Below are 23073 nucleotides of genomic sequence, written 5' to 3' on the forward strand. Positions count from 1 at the left end.
AATGTGAACTGTGGGGTAGTAGTTAAGAGCAGTACATGCTAATCTGGAGAACCGGGGTTGATTCCCCACTCATCCACATGCTGTGCCCTTGGGCTAGTCACAGTTCACTTAGAGCTATTATTACAGAGCAGTTCTCTCAGAGTTCTCAGCCCCACCTACTTCAGAGCACCTGAAGTGGGGAGAAGGGAAAAGTGTTCGTAAACCGCCTTTGGACTCCCTTTGGGTAGTGAAAAGTGGGGTATAAAAAAAAACAGCTATTCTTTTCTTGCTAGGTTTCAAGGCCATCTCACTGCATGCATTTTATTCACGTCGGTTTAATGCATGTTTTAATTTGAAGGTGTTTTTCCCCCTGGAGTACTGAGGTTTTAATTGTTTAATTACACCGTTATATGTTGCTTGAACTGGCTTCTTGGTTGAGAATAACAAATATGGAAAAAAAATCACCAAGGTGGGCCAGGCAGCATAAACTGACTTCTTCAGGATTCATCGTATTAATGCTCAAGCAGCAGATCCGAACCCAGGACATCCCTGCAGCCCTCCAGATCCCACGCCCCCAACAACATACAAAAATTACTTCCAAAGCAATCAACAGTGTCATATCTTTTATTGAAACCAGCCAAAATATCCCAAGGGACTGCACCAAAACTCTCCATCAGGCTGTTTAGGATCAAACACAGGATAAAATTGAGGAGAGTTACTAGATAAGCTCCAGATTGAATTGCAGCAAGAGGCAGTGAGTGCGGGAACAAAATAAATCCAGATCTGCGGATGCTACAAAGGAATAGCAAAGCAAAAAAAAATAAAACAAAGCCTTTTTAGAATATAAAAGCAAGAAGCTAATCAGATATCTCCTTCTGCAGGTAAATAAAAAAAGCATAGTCTATTTACTTATTAGGGATGGGAACAAACCTAAACATTCTGGTTCTGGGTGGACCCAAACAGAACCAGCCAATTTGGATCCCCCTTGCCTGGGCTGCGAGAAAGAGGGGTGGCCACCCAGGAAGGATTAAACGTCTGGCAGCGATTTAAGCCAGCTGTTTTGCTTCCGTCTGCTTCTAGGGTGGGGGGCATAGATGTCTTTAATGGGTCACAGCCATTTAAACCAGATCACTGAGATCGGCTTCTCTGGAGCGAGTGGCTGGTTTTGGAGGGGGGGGGCGTCCAAGGTATTATTTCCCCCCTTCCCAAACCCTGCCCGTCCTCAGGTTTCATCCCCAAACCTCCAGAAATGTCTCAGTTTGGTGTTGGCAGCCCAAGAAAGCAACAACTAGCAAATGAGGTTGGGAGGCAAAAATCACATGGGCGCAGCCGTGCAATTTCTCTTCCAGTTCTAACATGCCCAGGTTCCTCACCACAGTGATTTGGATTTTGGTGAAGAGTCTTTCAGACCGAGGACCACCAAGTCCAAGGGGCTAGGTGTCTTCTCGGGAATAATTGTCTCCCTGTTTTCTCCCAGGCAAGGTAGCGAAGGGAAGCGGCGTATGGGCACCGAAATAAATACAACAGGTCAAAGCGGCCGTCGGATGCAACGAAGGCAAACCGAACCACCCTGGAAATGAAATGTGTGCACACAGTAAATAGAAAGGGGAGGAACACGCTGGCCTTTTTTGGAATTATGTAGCAACTCAGACGATGCCGGCACAAGGGCGTCGGTTTCGCTGGGAAAGGGAATCGTCCCTAAATGAAAGACAGAAAAAATAATTCATTGAGAGTAATAGAGAGAGAGAAAACAGACATCCTAGCTTAAAGATCCAGAAAAGACATGTCACTGGCAACCAAGATAATTCATGCTGGACAATAAAAAGCTGGACAATAAAAAGCTCTGACACAGAGAACAACAGAACTATAGAGTTGGAAGGGAATATAAAGGTCATCTTGTCCAATCCCTTGCCATTTCTAGCTCCAAGCAAAAATGAAAGAAAAAAGTTGTCTTTCAATTAATTAAATTAAGAAAAGGCCTCTTTACTGGCAATTAATTAAGAAAAGGCCTCTTTACTGGCATTTAATTTTTAAAAAATTGTTAAACATTTATTGGGTGATATGACCATGTATGGTCAATGTCAACCTGCCCCTGCTCTCAAAATAGCCAATGCTGGGCCTGGAGGGGGTGGGGAGGGGAGGGGAGGGGAAGGGCTTTGGGCAGGTGTTCATGGCTCTGCTTCCCAACCAGATTCTGCACTATTGTGCTATTTCTGGGGTTTCTCAAAGCCTGCGGAATGTTTCAGTGGTTTCTTGATGGTAAGAAAAAGTCTCAGCCAAAGGCCTTTCGCATTACTTACTGCTGCCTGGTTCTTTTTAAACCGGAGATGCCGGGGGACTGAACCTGGGTCCTTCCGCATGGAAAGCAAAGGCTCTCCCAATGAGCCACAGATCCTCCCCAGTCAGCCTGATCTACCTCGCAGGGTCGTCGTGAATGTAAAAAGAAAGAACAATGCATGCCGAACAGCTTAAGGGTAGGGAAGAGCTGCAAAAGGGCAGCTGGATCGCTGGTGCTATCCCGTTTTAAAATGTTAAACGCTTGCCCCCAACGGAGGCCAGGGCCCCCTTGCAGGTTGCAACGACCCTGAGACCTTTCCCATGCCGTGATTTCAACCGCACAAGCCTGACAGCGAGGAAGGCCATTTCCAAGAGAAGTGGCCCTCGTTTCGGGGAGCCTGACTTGTTTGTTTTGCAGCACAGTTTTGACAGGCAGCTGTAAAGAACAGAAGCCCACTTTGCTACAAAGCTAGGCAAGGGGAGGGAGGAGAGGGGAGAAAGGAAGCAAGCCTTCCCCCCCCCCTCCCCTTGAAGAGCTCATTTTCACGTTACTCACGTTACGCTGAATCAATATTCGTTTAGTCACTGAGGTTATTGACATATTTTAAAATAAAAGTATACCCTTCAGCTACTGTGCTCATTATAGATAATTTGTCTTGTCAGGGACCCGGGAATATTATCCCCAGCCTTTCAGAAGCCGACAGCCCATGGAAACACATCCCCATGGTTACAATTGTAAATAATTTTAAGGTAAAAATATTGAAAAATCGATGGCTGCTTCCTACAATCCGTCACAAACAAATCCATCATCGCCCGCACAGGCCGAGCCGAGTCAGCACTCGAAGGGGATGGGAGCGCAGGTGAAACCTCCCTTGCCACCCAAATCCCTTCTCCCGAACGGTCCCATCCTGCAAAGCAGGGGTGGTCAAACTGCGGCCCTCCAGAGGTCCATGGACTACAATTCCCATGAGCCCCTGCCAGCGAACGCTGGCAGGGGCTCATGGGAATTGTAGTCCATGGACCTCTGGAGGGCCGCAGTTTGCCCACCCCTGCTTTAAACCCTTAGTGGGAGCAGCAAGGAGCTCGAGAAAAGATGGGCAAGCGGAAAAGGGACTATCCTGCCTAGCAAATTGCGGCCAATCAAAAATCTGCCACTCGACTGCAGCCAGAGCAAATCAATGCTCTCTCCCCCCGTAAAGATTCTCTATAAATCCCACTCTGAAGATGGATTACGCTCTAAAGTGTAATCAGACTTGGCATTTAGATAGAGATATGCATGCAAAGGATTTGGACATTCAGGTCTGGCCTGTCTTACCGTATAGAAACCCATTTCGGGAGGAGCTTAGCGTTCCAAAAGAAACTATAAAATTTGTCCAAAGCATTTAAAGTAGGGTTGCACCTACGGATATAACTCAGTCTAACGTTTATCTGAAAATGCCTTAACTGGTATTTTCTGGATATAATTGAGTCTCCCAAATAGAACCCAGAATTTTCGGGATGTCAAAAAAAGAAATCCTGAAAGATCTTCAAAATATTCAGGATTAAGAAGAGCTGATTTTTCATATCCTGAAGCATCTTACAAACACCTTTGCCTTCCTCTCCCCACAACGGACACCCTGGTCAGGTAGGTGGATCTGAGAGAGCTCCAAGAGAACTGCACTGTGAGAACAGCTCTAAGAGAACTGCGCCCGGCCCAAGGTCACCCAGTTGGCTGCACAAGGAGGAGTGTGGAATCAAATCCAATACTCCAGATTAGAAGCTTAGAAATATTGGAACCCCCCCTGCACGCACACACACACACACACACACACACACACACACACACAATGGATCCAAATACTATACTATGTCCATAAGCAAGTGTTGGCACAGTTTAAATATGGTCCGGCACCTTTGGAATTCTAATGCAGTACAGTGAGCACAGCTACAAAATGGCTGCCACAGGAGACGCAGCCAGCCACAAAATGGCCGCCCTGCCTTACCTTCAGTTACACGATGACGATCCTTGGGTTGTGACGGCAGCTGCTGCCAAAATCAATGCTTTTTAACACCCTGCACGGCCAATCAAACCTTCAATGGCCAGTCACAAGCCTTGCTGTGCAAGAGCCTCAACCGGCCCTGCCCAGTTTTGGAAAGTGGTCAGCTGGCTCCAGGGACAGTGGTGGGCCCATGGACACTGCAAAAGGGACCCCTGAATGGAGCTTCTCGGGGCCAGACTGGTTCAAATCCCTAATTATGCCTTTGGTTTCTTCCCTTTTTAGAAACCACTCCGAGGGAGTGAGACAGGGCCCGTACGGATATGGCCAGTATCTCTAGCGCAGAGTTCCTTGAACAAGGTGGTCAAGGATTCTGCTTTCAAGAGCATCAGTCAGCTCCTTTCCTGCCTCGGTGTGTCAATCATGCTCTCCAGCAGTGTCCGTCTGTCTGCCAGACTATACCATCCTTTTGCTACTTCCTCCAGCTTCACTTGCTTAATCTGAAAGAGAGACAGAGACAGAGGAGACAGAGATGAAGGAAGGAAGGAAGGAAGGAAGGAAGGAAGGAAGGAAGGAAGGAAGGAAGGAAGGAAGGAAGGAAGGAAGGAAGGAAGGAAGGAAGGAAGGAAGGAAGGAAGGACCCACTGAAAAACTCAAACACAAATCACCATAATACAAAAGTTTCTGAAGCAATATAAAAGTGTTCTATAGCAGTACAATGAAAGGGCCAAATTAAGGACTAGAGAAGCCAACTATGGGGTTCGGAAATTCCTGGGAGCTGAGAGTAGAGCCTGGGAAGGTCAGGGTCTGGGGAGGAGAGGGGCTTCAACTCAGTGGGTAGCAGGCCACAGTGTCCCCCTTCCCAAGCAGCCATTTTCTCTGGGGAAATGGATCTCCATAGTTTTGAGATCAGCTGTAATCCCAAGAGATCTCCAGGCTCCCACTTGAAGGCTGGCAACCTGGTTCACAGCTGTTTTGAATGGGTGGGAGCGAAGAGGAGTGCCCTGGCACTGGGGCTGGCATCCAACAGCCCATTTCCCTGGGAGCGCTCCCCAACCCTTGTGCCTGCTGGGGAATCTTTCCCCTCTCTGGCTGGTCTTTCTGTACCCATTGCCGCCCCGGAGCCACTATAATTACCAAGAAATTATAGCCTCTCCCCACCCTGCTGGCACCCACAGAGGGACAGAGTATATATATATATATATATATATATATATATATTCTTAATAAAAAGCAATCCTCGTAAAGGCTTTATAGCTGCATATTATCCAGCGGAGCTGGCAATAAACGGAGAGGCGGTGTTATTTAGTGCATCGCCAATACACCCGGAGTCACAGCCCCCCGTCCGTGTTTCACTGCGTTGCCTAAAGAAGACGGGATCTGCAATCCGTTCTGTCTTCTCTCACAAAAGCTGCTGGAGGCCAAGCAGATTCTCTCCCAGTCTGCAGGTCTTCAGGCATCCCTATCACACACGGAGACAAAACACAGGAGATTGTGCGGTTGACCTGTTTCATAGCTGATCTCCAGGTGTCAGAGATCCGTCCATCTGAGGACAAGGGCCGTTTTGGAGGGTGGAACCCATGACATTATACCCCACTGCAGTCTCTCCACAAACCCTGCCCCCCTCCAGCTCCACCCCCTAAATCTCCAGTTCTTTCCCCAATACAGAGGTGGCAACCCAAGTCAGAGCTCAAGAGCAGAGCATTCGTTTTGGAAGTAGAAAGCCTCAGTACGTGGTACTGTTGGCAGAGTTTAAAGAGTAAATGTTTATTATAAGAAGAGAAACTTTGTGAGTAAGAGAGGCGAGAGAGAGTTCTGTCTAACTGACTAACTGTCCTTCTGGAGGTGAGTAGGAAGTGTACTCAAGGGGGTAGGAAGTCTCCAACAGAGTCAATCAGGACACAGGCAGGGATAATTTTTAAAATGCCAAGAAGTTCCTAATCTAAATATGAATACACATCTTCTCTGAAGCTCCCTGCAGGATATTCTTCACATGCACCTCCCACCAGATCCTCTTAACTGCAGATAACCGGGATTGAACCAGGGACCTTCTGCAGGCCAAGCAGAGGCTCTTCCACCGAGCCACACTCCCTCCTCTCCATCACGCCCGACTAATGGTGAAACCGCAAGAATAAGCTGACATCTGCAAATGTTTCTCTTTCCCTTTAATCTTTGCTCCCCTTTTCTACCGAGATTTAACCAACAAGGATCTAAAGTAGCGGCTTTAGCAAGGGGGGGCCGAACGCTCCGCAGCTCTTGCATAAATGTTTTTCCGCCTCTTGCAACAAAGGAAGGAGTTCCCAAAGGGGAATCCGAAAGGCTCCCGTGAGAAACTTTAAACGCTACTCGTGAGTAATGGACTGCCACCTTACACCTGCTTTGCAGGGCGAGAGGTTGGAGGCATCACTCAACAGCCGAAATGCTGATTTAATAAAAGACGAAACACCCATTTCTTGTTTTTCATCAGCCGCACAGCCTGTCCCCCCCCCCCACCGCTCCTTGGGAGGAGAGAAATGTTTACATCTCTGGCCCGACCTGTTTTTAAGTAAGCGCTTTTCAAAAAGCTGTTTCATACCAAAGGAGAGAGTATGAAAGGAGCTCTCCCTTCTCTTCTCTTTCCTTCCTCTCCTGAAAGGAGTAAAGGGCTTGGGTGCATTCGTGGAATTGCTCTCTCTGTGAGCAGGATGGCACTTTTGGAAAAGACCCCCCCTCCCCTCATTTGAATCCCTCTTTGCATTTAACTTCAGTAAGACTGGGAAGGAGAGGGCAACCCTATTTATTCTCCACACAAGGAGTGGCAGGAGATCTCCTGGAATTACAACCGATCTCCAAGCTACAAATATCAGGTCTTCAGCAGGGGTAGTCAAACTGCGGCCCTCCAGATGTCCATCTGCTGGCAGGGCCTCATGGGAATTGTAGTCCATGGAGATCTGGAGGGCCGCAGTTTGACTACCCCTGCAATAGATAATGCACTTTCAATGCACTTTCGAAGTAGATTTTCCTGTTCTGCACAGGAAAATCCAGCTGCCAAAGCACATTGGAAGTGCATTATCCTACGTGTGCAGACTAGGCCCTAGTGACTTAACTCACAGGGACGGCAAATGACTCCTCCCACCCATCTTCTTTTCGAATCTATGGCCATTATCCAGTTCAGGAACTCTTAATCAGCCAGGTGGTTTGCAAGACCCAGGCTGGGGTAGTGGTTAGAACAACCTTTTGACCATGGAGGAATCCACGGAAGCCGCAAGCCCCAAGCCATCTTGGAATTATGGGAACCCTCCAGGCCTGACCTGGAGGACGGCAGCCACAAGCCTAGCAGTCTTCCTGGCCTGCTAGCTTTCCATAGGCGGGGATTTCCTTTTAATTATTTGGGAACACCCAAACCCTATCATGTGTCCTCCCTACCTGCAGTCTGAAGCAGCACGGCCCACACACGGGGTTACCTCGGGGAAACAGAGCCGAGCATCTGCCCAGCACCACACATAAGGCGAATTCAGCCTGCGGAGATCTGTGTTCCCACATGTAGCCTTCCAGTAAAAGTTAAAGGGGGGGGGGGAGAATCATCTTCCCTAAAAACTAATACTTGAACACACCTGTTAATTGCATCTGTTCGATTACATTTCTCCAAAGCACACCCAAATGGCTGGCGAAGAGAGCCAAATGTGGATGAGTAGCCAGAGGGCTGGGCCTGATCCAGAAAACATGGATTCTAATTATCGACAGCCATTAACTCTCTGGGTGGCCTTGGACAACTCAGCCTTGCCTTTCCCTCATGGGCAGAACTATTAATGTCTCTAGCAATTAGGCAATTCCAAGGCAACCCTCTAGACCACAACCAAAACACAGAACAAAAATCAACACCGTCAAGAAGTAAATCAAGCATCCAGGTTCCAAGCTAAAATTCTAACCCAGCTATGAGCTACAAGGTGGGGAGATTGGGTGGGGGGAGAGACAAATTCTTAGGGGGTGATTTTGCCCCTGGGCAAGCACCGTTCTTATAGGTGATCTCAAAGCTTAAGAGAACTGCATTAAATATGGCAATAAGAATACCAAGGTGGGAGAAGTGCCGCATGGAGTCAAACAAGAATCTTATCCATCTGGAGAGACTCAGATAGGGAGCCATATTGGGCTGAAGCAGCAGAGCCGAGTTTGTGTCTGACGAAGTGTGCATGCACATGAAGCTTACACCTTGAACAAAACTTTGCAGTTCTTAAAGGTATCACCACACTCAAGCTCGGTTCTTACACAATGCTGATATCTCACCCACTATGGCCTGCATTTTCCCTGCTAGCAATTCTAGCTTTAGGCACCTGGGTGACCAAGTCTCCATCTACTTATAAAAATGCAGCCTTCGCATTAGACTGGTTTAGCGTGCGTGATCTGAAAAACCAGGCCATTTCAGCAAAGAGAAGCCAACTTCTCAGCTGCGATGTTATGGTCAACACCAAGCAGAGGCAAGTGGGCATCAAGTTTATATTTGCCTTTAATCAAACAGTCAACGAGGGGCCCGTTAAAGGCGAAGAGATTTAAATTCCTCTGCACTTTTTCTTCTTTAAAGAATAAAACAGACTCTCTCTAAGGAAAGGGCCTCCTAGCCTGGTCCTGCAGAATCTCCCCATGTGCAGACAAAGCAGGAGAGAGAGGCATCCTTAAGAAATGAACCCTCAAACGTGAAACAAAAACAAGGCGGCAGCCATGGCCAAGGGAACCTCCGCTAAATGTTTCAATACCTCCCAAAATTATCTCCAGGGCCCTTTCAAAACTGTACTGTCACGCCAACACGAAGAGCATGGCACGGACGATAGACCGTCTGATTTGCAAGGCCACCCAGGCCGCACTGCACTAATGAAACCTGGAATCAAACTTGCAAATACAATGAAGCCTTCAAAAAAGAAAACCCCAGAATGACAGCTATCCTGAGGAGTTTGTTAACATAGCACTGGTCTTACCTTATGGCTCTCTGAGTCCAGGGCCGATGATTCCAGAAGTAAAAGAGAGAGCGAGATGCAAATTGGTGCTCATTTGGTATGCACACTCTCTCCACGTTAAATACATTAAAAGCTCTCCAACTTGCTGAAGACAGAGTATTGTTGGAGGATTATATGATAGAAGCTCTTTGGGGGAGAGGGGGGGAGGAGAGAGAGAGAGAGAGAGAGAGCAATACAAATTAACCTGGCGACAAAATATCCGTGCCACAGAGGAACTGAAAACTGATGAAAGTGCACACCTGTGTGGAATGAAAATGTAAAAATACGCAGGAGCCCAGCTTAGGGGCAATCGGTGTGTTTACGAGAGGCAACAAGCCCGTGTGATCTTTTTTAAGAACGGCGAATTTGATTCTTGCTTCTTAAAACAAAATAATGCAGTTGGGACCGACATTTAATAATCACTTGCACACACACACCAAATAATAATTTACTGGTAAATTGCCTGAGAGATTTCAGCTGATGGATCCTATTTAGACAGGGTTTCCAAAGGGCCTGGGTTCTTTGATATGTAGTACAGGGGAGGGGGGAGCAAATCAGTAATTCACAAGCCTCATACATTTTAGCCATTTGAATACAAACAGAACTCTGACGTTTTATCCCGATTCCGGGGGGAGAGGGCTCGCAAGCCCTTCACCGTGAATTGATATTAAAAGATCAGCAACATAAATGCCTTAATGAGCATTATTTGTTTTAATATTAGAGTCGCTTGGTCTGAACATATAGTAGAAACACATCTTAATTTACAAGCTTGAACGTTACACCTGCTAGTAACATGAATCCACCACCCAGTGTCTTACTTACAACACACCCAGCAGCAATAATCACAGCTGTGCAACCCCCACATGGTCCAACAACCACCACAAAGGTTACCCTTTGCTGGACTTTAAAACGAATTCCTCTGGACAGCCGATGAAGGACTAAACCTGTGATCTTATGTGGAATTTGGAATTGTCCTGCTGAACACGAAGAGGGAGATCTTCCAAGGAAAACACTGGCGAGTAAACCCAACCGGGGAAGAGACTGTGAGGAAGAAATAGAATAATACAACTTTAGAAAGACAGAAACCTCCACCTCCAGAAAATATTAACAGCCAGCTGACTTATTTGAGCATTGTATCGCAGTGTGTTGTGTTCACTATTGTAATTCAATGAGTTGTCATTGCAAAAAAATCTGTACAGTAATAAATGGAGAGGCATTCACAGCTATGTGATTGGCAGAATAAGACCTCAGTCCCCACGCCGCTGGAATAAATTAATACATCTGCAGAACCGGTTCAGATAAAAGCACAAAAATGTGGATGTCAGAGCTCATGTCCCTAATCTCACCAATAGACTTCATACTCAACAGACTTCAAACACACAGTGTTGCGTACCTGTATGTGTCCTGTGCATATACACAACCCCCTCTTTTATTACAAATCACCTACCCCCAACATCAGTACTTCACCAGCATTAAGAAAGGCAGTCACTAAAGATATCAGAAACCCACAACGTTATCGCCACGACGGAATTAAAAGGAACAGAAAACTCACTTGCTGCAGGCACAAAAGTGAAGGGATTGAGATGGGAATTCTCTGGCCTTGATTTAGACGGCCAGGGCAACCAGATCTTGCCAGATCTTGGAAGCTAAGCAGGGTTGAGCCTGGTGGCTATTGGGAAGGGAGACCACAAAGCCACCCCATGGCTGTATCACAGAGGGAGACAAGGGCAGCTCATCTCTCCTGCTTGCAGACCCCTGCCAGAATCCCAACTTGGGAGCAGTTTACCCCTGCCCCTTTGCAAAGGGCTTGCATCCCAGCGCCTTCAAAACCGACTAAGCCACATAAGTTACCCCAGGTCCCCACAGGAGCGATCCTAGGCACACTTACCTGAGAGTAAGCCTCGCGGGGCTTCCCTCTGAGCACCCGTTTAGCGCGTGAGAAAGAGAGAGACCCACAAAGACTATTGGGGAGAACTTCTTTACAATCGGCCGGCCCCGCCTCTCTGCAAGACGCCCGTCAATTACCGGCAGCGGTTTAATGGCCCCGTGGAAAGCGCTGACGTTTCTGCCCAGATCAAAAGGCGACTAATCCCGCTTTGCAACGCGCATGCAAATGGGGAGGCATCCGCAAACAAGGGGACAACACAGGTGGTGGCAGCCCAATCCCCGGGCGGGGCTGGGCGGGGGAGGAATCCGGAGCAACATTGTTGCAAGGGGCGCTCTGCTCTGCTCCTCCCCCTAGAGGTTGCCCGGCTCTCGCTCACCTTTGCAAATCCGGATTCCCTCCTTCGCGCGCGCCAGGCAAGGAGAGCGCGCGACTCCGCCATGCAATGATGAAGCCGCGCACACTTCTCCGCCAGCCCCATAGCGCCTCCGCCGCACGCGCCGGCCAGGCTGGCCGCGCGTCTCTGTGGCAACGAGGAGTGGCAGCCTGCGGGATCCAATCCACGCCGGTCATCCGGGAGCCTCAGGAAGCCACCAGCCAATTAGTGGGCGGAGAGACGAGAGAGGCGGGGCCTGCGGGCAGAGTGGCGCTTGGGTAACGTAGTCCCGAAGCTTCCGGAACGCTATTTAAAAGGGAAATGGGTAGGCGCAGCCGCTTTGCTCCCAAACTAATTTCCTTCTAGCCTTCCTCCTTTTCAGCTGCCCGCTCCCCCTCCCGCCCAGACACCTGAAAGAAGAGTAGACTTAAATATAATTTATGTGATGGTTGTGCGTGTATTTATTTTATTTATTTATCAGTGAATTTATACCCCGCCTCTCCCGACATATTTTCTCAGATACACAGATGGGGATTGTTCTCACTAGGGAAAGGAGGATTCCGCACACCCGTCTGGAAGGGGAGGACGGGGACCACAGCGGGGTATAGTGCCATATAGTCCACCCCTCCAGAGCAGCTACTTCCTCCAGGGGAGCAGGCAGAAGGTCCCAGGTTCAATCCCCGACGACTCCAGTTAAAAGCTTTAGCTGGCTCAGTATTAGAGCACCTGCTTGGCAGGCAGAAGGTCCCCAGTTCAATTCCCCGCCTCTCAAGAGAAAGGGTCAAGCAGCAGGTGATTGTCTACTCAGCCGGAGAGCAGCTGCCAGCCTGTGTAGACAATTCTGACTTTGATGGACCCAGGGTACGATTCAGGCTAAGGCAGCTTCAGGTATCAGAGTTGCCTTTTTGGACAAAGTGTGCCTGCACGCGAACCTTTATGCCCTGAATAAAACTTTGCCGGTCTTAAAGGTGCCACTGGACTCAAAGTTGGTTATATAGGAAATCAGCGAGTGTGCAGCCCAAATAGCCTCAGGGTGTCTTTACTAGCTGGGGATAAAGCGGAGAGGTTCAAAATCTCCATTCTGCTGTGGAAGCTTGCTGTGGAAGCCTGTCACTGTCAGCCTACCTCACAGGGTTGTTGTGAGAATAAAAGGGCACAGAGGTTAGTTCCCGGTCTCCATTGGCAGCAACAGCCAGGTAGAAATGGTCTTAATTAATTCACCTAAACACTGTCAAGGAGGTAAGTGACCATCCTGGCCCACCTTACAGGGAGAGATCTGGACCTCTTACAAACGGTGGACCTTGGAAGGGAAACCTTTTAACTCCAGAACGTTTCCAGGTCAGGGTGGTCTCTTGAACGTTCACCCTGTATCCCCCCCCCCCCATGTACAAAGAGAGGGAGAGGGGGAGAAGAGGGCATTGTTGTATTTAAAAAGGCAACCAAACTTTCCGAAAGTCTGTTAAGTGCGGTGGTTTTTCTTCAGTATTTCTCATTCGAGCGCTTTCGCAGGGCGCGGGAGTAGGAACCGAATTGCTCATGGATATTTAGTCTTGTTGCTAGTTTAAGGAAGCCCTTCCCCCCAGAAAGGGGGTATGCAGGACTCCCTAGAGATCTGAGTGCGAATTTGCGGGACAATCTGTAGCTTCTCTCGACCCCCCGCACTACACCCATCCCGCCCAGGTCCGGAAGAGTGCCAGGTCATCAAGAGAATTCATTTGCAAAGTGATTGTGGAGGGGGGGGGGGTCTGTGTGGTTAAGCCGCTCGATCCTCAGCCCAGTTCAGCCGAAACGTTGGGCAAGAAGCTAATTCTACTGCAATGCAAGGGTTATTAAGACCTCGGGCGCCAGGGCTGGAGAGCACAGCGTCACAGAAAGTGGAGCAAGTGGCTATTTACTCGGAAGTAAACCAGCAAGGGCTCGCTTCCAAGAGCCCGGCGCTGCAGCCCCCTGACCCTTCAACGTCTCCGGGCGGACTTTCGCGGGCAAAACGGCGCCGTCGGAAGGCGAGCGCGGTTGCAAAGGAAATCCAGCCTTGTGCCGTCGTGTGGAGACCGCAGCTTCATTTTCTGTCTAGAGAACGTCCAGACCGGTTCATTAACTCCCTCCCCGTAAAGGCTGATTTATGACCCACCGAACAGGTCGCAAGCCCGGGCAGCTTCGCTTGGAAGAAGCGAAGCGCTCTAGACGGCTTAAGCCGGAGGAAACGCCTGCGCCTCGAAGGGGACCCCGCTGGTTTCAAGGCGACGTGCCGCCCCCAAATCCGCGGGATATTCAGGAGTGGGTTTGTCAGTCCGCTTCGGTTCAGGCTCGGAGATCTCATCCGAGCTCAGTCTTGGAAGGGACAGACAGACAGACAAATGGAGAGTCCCGTCAGGCACCTTTCAGACCAACGAAGATTTATTCAAGGTATGAGCCTTCGTGCGCACGCCTCCTCCCTCAGATGTCATGTCCGGACAGACAGACAGACACGCCACACGAATCCGGAGGAAGATTTGCTTAAACCTGTTCTTTTGGAGAACCGACCCTTCCTCTGAATTGGAGGAAACCCCTCCCCCCCCCATGAGCCACCGCCTCAACTTTCAAGATGCTCCTCGCAAGTTTGATTTCAGCAAGCTGGAAGCCCTAAAGAGAGAGGCGAGAGGTGGGAAACATCTCATCTGAGTATCGGACCTCCTCCATATTAAGATTCACAAAGTCACTATTTAATACTCTCTCTCTCTCTCTCTCTCTCTCTCCCTCCCTCTCCTCCACCCCCCCCCCCACCAAACAGCCCCCATCAGGTTGCATGCCTTAAAAAGAGGGGAGGGGAGGGGCGACCTGAGACTCACCAGAAGAGGACCCCTCAGGGGAGACGGCACTCTGTGAATGGCTAGTTGGTGGGACGCGAAACTTCGGGGGAGAAAGTGGGGCGGGGTGGGAGTGAGGACCGACAGCGCCAGGCTGACCAGAGGCAGAGAGAGCCCCCCCTCCCCCCTCCGAGGCTCTTTGGTCATCAGCTGCTCCAAAAGGAGTAGGCTGTGGGGGGTGGGGGAGAAAACATCCCCCTCCCCACGCCGAGGGTGTTTCCCTGCTGAGAAAGAGATCTGCCCCAATCCAGGGAGACGGCCTGCTCGGATCTGCAAGGATTTCCCTCGGAGTCCCACCTTACAAAGAAAGCTGTGTGTGTATAAAATATTAAAATGTAGAAACCTCCCCACGGGGTTGTTGTTGTTGTTGTTGTTTTTAAGGATCTTGAGAGGGAGGAGTTAGACGTTGGCTGTTTCTTCTTGCACAGAGAGCAACAGGTGGGTGTGGGGGGGATTCACTACTCCGAGTAGCGCTACTGTGAAAAAAAGAGAGAAAAGACTCTGCAAACAAACCGGCTGTGTTGGTAGACCTTCCGAAACCATCAGCTAGGAAAGAGGGCTTTGGGGCCTCGATCCACCGGAGGCCCGAATCGTCCCAGCGCCTCGACCGGGGATTCACGCACCTGTTCGGGGCTGTGGTTTATCTGCGTTTCTCTAGAGAAACCACTGATCTTGAGGCGGAATCTCAGTTTATGTATGTAAAATGTCCGGATGGATAGATTACACCTCCCTCCGATTCCCTCAGGGGATTGGTAGCGACAGTGTGTGCGAGTTCACAACAACCCCGTAAGGTAGGTTCAGCTTGAAAGGTTCTTTTTTCCCCTAAGAGAAAAAAAAATCTAAAGAGATCCGAGATTTCCATATGACTTTCCCACGGCCAAGACCAGACCCGGCGCTTGCGTAACAAAGGCCACGCCGGTAGCCGGAAGCTGCGGGGAAATACGACCTGGCTCCCCGACGCCGCGATCTCCAAGCCTCTTAAGCCGCGCTGCTGGTCCTTGCACTTCGTCCAGACGGAAGGGGTTCCGGAAAGATGGACCCGGAGCGGGCGGCTTGATCCACACATTGCTTCTGTGGCATTTCCCACCCCCCTGAGTTAGGGGGGGGGGAGGCGAGCGCTGGCTGAAGCGAATTATGGATGGCCGTCCCGTTCGCCAGCGGACCGGTTCCGCAAAGCCGGACCGAGTAACTGAAAAGTCTAGTTGGAATGGCGTCGGGGGAGAAGAACCGGATCAGAACCGCTCTCGAGAAAGTGAATCTCAGCCTTCAGTGTCGTTTGCCTGGGGAGAGACCGTGTCTTTAGCACACCGCTTTGTGGATCGCGCGGCAAATGGAGGTGCAGCGCCCCTTTCCGTAGAAGTGGAGGAGGGCTTTGTCCCTCCCCTTCTTTTAATTGCCATGAGTCTAATTGTTGACTCAGAGAGTCCAGATTCTTTTGTCCCCTTCCCTCCCTCCCTCCCTCCCTCCCTCGAAATGGCTAGTAAATCTTATTATGAAATGTTATTTCATCAGGCGACCGCCTCGGCCTCTCCAGCGCTCGCAGCCCGCGCCATAAATCAAAAGGGAAATTGCGCTGATGGTGTATTTAGCAAATGAAGAAAGTTGGAGGCGATCTCCGCGAAACAGCTCTCGGTTGTCCATTGCCAACCAGAAGCCGGCGCAGTTGAGTCTGCGAAAGAGCCAGCGAGCGAGCGAGAGGGAGCGCTTGAGCTGGCTGCTAAGCCGTGGCAAGCCCAGCAGGAGCAAGCCAACCTCCTCGCTCGCTCGCTCTCCCCCTTCCTTGCCCTGCCCTCCCTCCTTCCCTTCCTCTGCCAACACCCGCCAAAGGTGGAGCTCCGCCCGCGCCGCGTCGCAGGCGTCAGAAACCTCAATTTGCAACTTCGCATCTTGGCCGGACCTTTGGAGAGGCTCAAAGGAAAGGGGGGCGCGCACGCCAGAGAGACAGAGAGAGAGAGAGGCTCGCGAGCGCGCCTTTCTCCGTCCAAAAGAAGGCAGGCAGGCAGGCAGGCAGGCAGGCAGGCGGGAGGGAGGGGAGGAGGAGGAGGAAGGGGGGAGAGAAAGAGCCGGAGGAGGAGGAGGAGGAGGAGGAGGAGGAGGAGGGGGGAAAAGGCACCGCTCGCCAGAGCGCCCAGCTAGATCGGCTGCGCTGGGGAGGCGGCGAAGAGGGGCGCGCGTCTAGCCCAGGGGCTCTCCGCCCGCCCGCCGGCCCGGCTTCGCAGAGGCGCCCTCGGACGAGGCGAGAGCGACGGGGAGAGCCGACCGGGCGGCGGATCGTGCCGCGGCTGCATGCCCGCGCTCGGCCATGTCGTATCCTCAAGGCTACTTATACCAGCCGTCGGCGTCTTTGGCTCTCTACTCGTGCCCGGCGTACAGCACGAGCGTGATCTCGGGGCCCCGGACCGATGAGCTGGGCCGCTCGTCCTCCGGCTCGGCTTTCTCTCCGTACGCCGGCTCCACCGCCTTCAGCGCGCCGTCGCCCGGCTACAACTCCCACCTCCAGTACGGCGCGGATCCGGCCGCGGCCGCGGCGGCGTTTTCCTCTTACGTGGTAAGAGCGGCTTTTGGGGAGGGTGGGGGGGTGGGGGGGGATCGCGACCGCACCTCGGAGAGGGATGGAGCCGGAATGGGAACAAACTTGGTGAAGGCTGGGGGGGGGGCAGGAGAGAAGGTGCCCAAATCCGACCGGTCGGGAGAAGCGAGGCGGTCAGGTACGGGGAAGAGAAGGGCAACTCCGTCCGCGGGAACGGAGGAACGGCCGCGGGGGCGCCGCGGGGGCTTCAATCCGAATCGGTGGCCGCCGAGTCTTCCTCCATACGGAAAAAGTTACGGCGCATTCCCGGGCGCGTTGCTTTCGAAGGAACTTCCCCGGCGGGATGGGGCTTACTCCCAGGAAAGGGCGCGCCGGAGGGCAGCCCTGCCGTGCCCCGCGTTTACTCGCGAGCAAGTCCCTCCCAGCGCTGCAGGAACCTCGCTCAGGCGAGCGGGCTCCGAAGTCTTGCAGGTCTACCGGGTTCGCGGCGCAGGGAAAGCCCGCCGCCTCCCCGCCTCTGTTCAGCGTAGTTTACTCGAGTTTTTAAAGACGGCGGTCTCCAGCGGAGGGGGTCTTTCGGCAGGCCGGGAGTCTCTTGATTTTGCAGGCTTATAAAAAAAAAAAAAAAAGGCGAATGTCGACACCACCCCTTCCCGGTCTCCCCCCCCTCCCCACCCCCTTCTCCAATGGCTTAAATTCGAGTCCAGTTGTTCCGAGGCCCCTCCGTCGGGCTGCAGAAGGAGGGCCGGGAGGACGCAGCCGCTGCCCTCCCGCGGCTCCTTTAATTAGCCGTCTGCAATATTGCAAAACTATAATCCCGGCTCAACCAGGCGGCTGAAAGCCACGGAAAGGATCGAGAGAGATTGCAGAAAGCACGGCTGCAGAGACGCGATCGCGGAGCTTTTTAATCCTGCTTTTCATAACTGGTCGTCTTATTTTAAAATAAATAAATTACCTGTCGCCCCCGGGACACCTGGGAAAGCTCTCTCCCTCGGGCACTTTGGCCAAAGAAGCAGGCTCATCTCACCAGAATCCGGGGGGGGGGGGTGAGGTTCGGTTGGAAGCGAATTCTGGACGGTGTTCTCCAGAAAGCAAAGCCTGTCTTGAGTGAGGGATCTCGTAGCGTTTCTCGGCGAAGTCTCTCGGCCGCCAGAGGCCGATTTAGGCCTGGGACGCCGGGCGAGGTGAAATCGGTTTGAATTGCAGCATTTGCTGGTCCGGATTTCTTTTTCCCCCTTTGGCTTGGCTTTTTTTGGGGGGGGGGGAATAACTGTGTAAATACGTGCGTGTCCCTGAAGGGTCATCGCTGCTGCGGACCCTGCGGGTCTTCTTCCCGCCCGGCTTGTGATTGGGAAAAGGTTTGTGTCCGAGGGGCGGAGGGGGGGGGGGGGAAGAGTGCAATTTGTTCGCGTTTAACGCTGGATAATATGGCAGAGATGGAAGCCGGTCGCGCCTTTAGAGGGTGGAAATGCCCGCGGGGGCGGGGGGGGGGGCTGCTGGACAATCCACGGGGTCCACCTTCTGGTCGTCTCCAGGTGTTTTCGCCAGTGTGTTCAGGGGACGGTGCCAGTGGGTTGGAAAGATGCGTACCTCTAGGCCCAGCCTGGCATTAGAGAAAAGTGGGGGGGAGAGACGCCTCTAAAACTGGCGACGAAATCGGGGTCGCGTCGCCCTTTCCCGACGGCGCGTCAGTTCCAAGGCCGGCGCTTTCTCACCTCTGCCTGCTTGGCTTCTTGTCCCTCCCACCACCCCTCGTTTTCTCCAGGGCTCCCCTTACGACCACACGCCCGGCATGGCGGGGTCCTTGGGCTACCACCCTTACGCGGCTCCCCTGGGCTCCTACCCCTACGGAGACCCGGCCTACCGCAAGAACGCCACGCGGGACGCCACGGCCACCCTCAAGGCCTGGCTGAACGAGCACCGCAAGAACCCCTACCCCACCAAGGGCGAGAAGATCATGCTGGCCATCATCACCAAGATGACCCTCACGCAGGTCTCCACCTGGTTCGCCAACGCCCGCAGGCGCCTCAAGAAGGAGAACAAGATGACCTGGACGCCGCGCAACCGGAGCGAAGACGAGGAAGAGGAGGAGAACATCGACCTGGAGAAGAACGACGAGGACGACCCGCAGAAGCTGGAGGACAAGGGCGACCCCGAGGCCCCCGAGACAGGTAGGAAGGGAAGCCGCCGGGGAGGGGCTCGAATGAAGGCCTGGCTTCGCCCTAGGGGACTTTTCGGCTGTGGGTGTGGGTGTGGGTGGGGGGGGGGACGACACCAGGGTGCTGGTTCCCGGGAGAAAAAGCTGCCTGCCTTTGCAGAGAAATGTGGAATCGGTGGGCGCCCTCGGAGACGCAATAAGAGGGGTGAGGGCGCACTGGAGACACTAAAGGCCTCATTTGGCTTTCCCCCCAGGCGGAGGAGGCCTGGAGCAGAAAGGACCAGCTCCGGGCAAAGACCCCGACGGCGCCCTGAGCGACTCGGATTGCAAAGAAGCGTCGGACGAAGCGCCCCCGCCGCCCCCGCGATGCTCGCCGCCTTTGGCGCACTGCGTGCCGGGCCGCCTCCTGCTGCAGGCCCACCAGCATCTGCCGTCGGGCGGAGGAGAAGAGCCCGCGGCGCCCCACCCGCTGCCCCTCCAGTATCGGCCGCCGTCGGCCGAGCTGCACGCCCTGCTGCCCCCCAGCAACGCCACGTCCGTCATCCACTCGCCCCCGCCGCCTCCGCAGGCAGCCGCGCTGGCCAAGCCGAAACTGTGGTCCCTGGCGGAGATCGCCACCTCTGCGGACAAGGCCAAGGAGGGCGGCGGCGGCGGAGGCGGCCACGGGAGCGGGGAGGCGCCCCTGCAGGCGCCGCCGCCCTTGGGCGCCGCGCAGTCCCCGCCGTCGCGCTCGCCGTCGTCCGCGCCGTGCCCGTTCCCCAGCGGCGCGGCCGCCGTCCTCTCGCGGCCGCTCTACTACACGGGCCCCTTTTACCCGGGCTACACGAACTACGGCTCCTTCGGCCACCTGCACAACGCGGGCGCGGCGGGCAACGGGAGCGCGCACTTGAACGGATTAAACCAGACGCTTTTGAACCGCGCGGAAGCCTTGGCCAAAGAGACGAAGCTGCTCCGAAGCCAATCGCAGCTCGAGCTGTGCAAAGACTCGCCTTACGAGCTGAAGAAAGGTACGTCCCACCTTTAAATCTTGGCCTCCCGCCGAGCTTTAGCCGCGCTCCGCCAGCCACGAAGGGACTCGGACGGCGCGCGGCGGGTCGCTTGGCCTGCCCGCCTTCCTTCCTTCCTTCCTTCCTTCCTTTGTCTGGGATTTTTAATTTATTCGCAGGCCCATGGGCCCCCGGTTTTTGGACGGTTATTGTTGTGATATTAATAATAATAATTTTTTTAAAAAAATAGTAAAAATAAAATTACACTTGCTCAGAGAAAAAGGCAACAAGGAGGTGCTTAGTCTGGCACCAGCGCGATCCTATGGCTTGCTGCTCCAGGCTAAATGGAAGGATCTCAGCGGGCTTCAGGCGGCGTCAGTTGGCCCCGGATCGGTCGGTCGAGCACGGTCCTATGCAGTGTGACTCCGCTCTCAATGCATGGATTGCGATTGGGTGTAAATCGGAGCAACCCGGGATAGGATCGCACTGTCCTGCCTGCCCCTACGCAATGTGACTCCGCTGGGAAGGAATTTACTTCCATGGTTTAAAACTGGAGCAAGGCGGGATGGGGCTGCCCTGTCGCGCCTGATCCTATGCTTTGCCACTCCGATCTTAAGGTATTGCGGTGGGTTTTAAATTGGAGTCGCTCTGCACTGTAATCCATTTTGGCTGAGCAGTGAATAACCCTCTCAGAAAGAGGAGGGGGGGGGAAGGAAAGTCTTGGGAGGAGAGAGGACAGGCAACGTTTTTAAAAGGAAGAAACAAGAAGGAAGCAATTTGTATGAAACCTTCTCTTGTATATTTAATGTAGCTTTTTTTTTTTTGTATTTAAATCGGCAACACAATTATCTTGGGAAGTAAATTATGGACTCCAACCACCTGTACAGCCATTCATGTTGGGTTGTTAAATATATACATTTTCTGTGTCCTCCCCTCCCTCCTGAAAAAAAAAATTGTTTCATAGTTTAAAAAAAAATTATAAATATATAAATATATAAATATCTATATACAAGTTTAAATTAAATTTTTATGCCTATTGAATTATGATCGGTGGTGTTATTCCCGACGTGGAAGAATTTGGGGGCTGCTGGGGGGTGGGGTGGAGAGGGGTGTCAAACCGTTTGGGAAGTCTTGATCGATGGGGGCGGGGCTTCATCCATTATCAATGTTGATCAAGGCAGATCCATATGGTAAAAAAAAAAGACAGCTCTGGAGGGGTTGGTTGGTTTGGGGCCATGGTGCGATCCATAAACACTCCCGGTGACACCACGTGAAAGAAAGAAAGAAAGAAAGAAAGAAAGAAAGAAAGAAAGAAAGAAAGAAAGAAAGAAAGAAAGAAAGAAAGAAAGAAAGAAAGAAAGAAAGAAAGAAAGAAAGAAAGAAAGAAAGAAAGAAAGAAAGAAAGAAAGAAAGAAAGAAAGAAAGAAAGAAAGAAAGAAAGAAAGAAAGAAAGAAAACCAGAGTCTAGTAGTCCCTTTAAGACCAACCAAGATTTATTCAAGGCGTGAGCTTTCGAGTGCAAGCACTCGAAAGCTCACGCCTTGAATAAATCTTGGTTGGTCTTAAAGGAGCTCCTGGAATCTGATTTTATTGTGCTACTTCAGACCAACACGGCTACCCATTTGAATCTATACTTAAAAAAAATATATATCTTTGAATGTTTGTGTGGGTTTTTTTGGGGGGGGGGGGAGTCAGTTCTAGCTCCTGTGTTTAAAGAGAACCGAGGTGCGTTTTGTGAATTGCGGGGAGAATGCAGCCCAGTGTTGACTTCCACAGGACTCCTGAGCCGACCTGGGGAGTCCCCCCCCCCCTCCCGCCCCTGGAAGGTGAATTTCTAGGGAGCAAAAGGGTGGCTCGATTTAGCGTCGGTCTTTTCTTCTTTTAAGCTGGGGAGGAGGGGGGGGCGGCTTGGAAAGACCTGCTGAGATGTTTTGGAAATTAGGGATCTCGTGTAGAGAGCTAGCGGGTCTGCCGGTCCCGATTCAGCAGAGAGCGTGTCGGAAGAGCCGCGTTTGCACAGAGTCTTTCGCCCTGAGCTTACAAATTCGAACTGGGGAGGAAGGGGGGGAAAGCCAACTAAATCGGGGAGGCGTGAATGGGGGGGGGGGAAGCACCCACCCCAAAAATGCGCGGGACGGCGAAATACTCGAGGGGGAAGGGAGAGAATGTTCCAAAATGCGCCGGATGGCCGGCGAGTCCCGGCTCCTAACCTAATTACTGCCAATCAGTGTCGGGGTTGATGCAAATCAGCCGCTTTGTGAACTTTCCTAATGAGTTCGATTTTATGCCATATTTCTCTCTTATTACCAGCGCCGACGTCTGCGGAGTTCCCAAGGAGAAGGGATGGGGGAATACATATTATGAGAATCCACGGGAGAATGCAAGAGTTAGCTACCTCCCCCCCCCCCCAAACACACACACGCACACACACACGCTGCTTCCACCCGATTTTGGAAATCTGGGTGGGATGCGAGTCTATAGCTCTTTTCTTGCACCCAGTGTGAATCTAACCGGCCCTCTAGGCGATTAAGTCCTGGAGAAGCAATTGCTGGGGAGGTGGGGGGGGGGGTCCCTGTCTGTGGGGAGATCAGCGCATCCAAATGGAGGGGTGGAGGGTCGTTCCTGGAATGTTCCCAAATTCACAGGTAGATGTCAGGCTTGTACCGAATTTCAAACGTAGAGCGCGCGCTCCTTCGCTCTCTCTCGCGCCCCTCTCTTTAGAAGTTGTACGGGTTTCCTTTCTTTCCGTTTTCTTGCAAGAGAGAAAGAGAAGTGAAAAAGAAAGGCCAATCATGTGTTTGTCTTCTCCCCCCCCCCACCCCAATCGACGGGTCGGGTGGGAAGAAAAACACACAGAGACAAACAAAGAAAGATGGATTTCCGATTAGCGCAATCGTTTGGCGTTAAAGAAATTTAACCTGTTTGGTTTTTAATGGGCAGAATCTTAATGGGCGACTTTTTTTTTTCTTCCTGGGACTCAAAGGTTGGCGTTTTTAGCCTTTTCAGAAATGAGGTTGTCGTGGTTGGTTTTTTTTAAAAATCCACTCCGATAAAAAGCAACAGGAAGCGTTATGAGCGAATTGTTTTTAAAGC

At 52.0% G+C, this 23073-nt stretch overlaps 1 protein-coding gene and 1 long non-coding RNA gene across 5 annotated transcripts in view; one reads left to right on the top strand and one right to left on the bottom strand.

Moving 5' to 3' along the window:
- Positions 1-587: 587 nt before the first annotated feature.
- On the bottom strand, positions 588-13569 carry LOC143824080 (uncharacterized). Of its 3 annotated transcripts, XR_013226683.1 has the most exons (4): positions 11464-13558; positions 10022-10240; positions 9182-9346; positions 588-1677 (listed from the first exon to the last, which is right to left on the bottom strand). It is a non-coding gene; the product is annotated as an uncharacterized LOC143824080 (long non-coding RNA). The 3 variants fall into 3 exon arrangements; XR_013226681.1 differs by having other exon boundaries at positions 9182-10240; positions 11464-13567; XR_013226682.1 differs by lacking the exon at positions 588-1677 and adding an exon at positions 3303-5694 and having other exon boundaries at positions 9182-10240; positions 11464-13569.
- A 2835-nt stretch (positions 13570-16404) lies between these two features.
- Positions 16405-23073, top strand: part of IRX5 (iroquois homeobox 5) — a 24692-nt gene continuing 18023 nt past the window's right edge. Inside the window, exons 1-3 of one of the 2 annotated variants that reach the window (XM_077310942.1) lie at positions 16405-16854; positions 18602-19007; positions 19249-20001. In XM_077310942.1, the coding sequence (XP_077167057.1) occupies positions 16609-16854; positions 18602-19007; positions 19249-20001 (1405 nt within the window). In that variant the 5' untranslated portion in view covers positions 16405-16608. Of the gene's footprint in view, positions 16855-18601; positions 19008-19248; positions 21025-23073 lie in introns of those variants that run through there. The other variant, XM_077310943.1, reaches the window with a different exon arrangement.

This window comes from Paroedura picta, chromosome 14 (genome assembly GCF_049243985.1).
Source record: "Paroedura picta isolate Pp20150507F chromosome 14, Ppicta_v3.0, whole genome shotgun sequence".
Lineage (NCBI taxonomy): Eukaryota > Metazoa > Chordata > Lepidosauria > Squamata > Gekkonidae > Paroedura > Paroedura picta.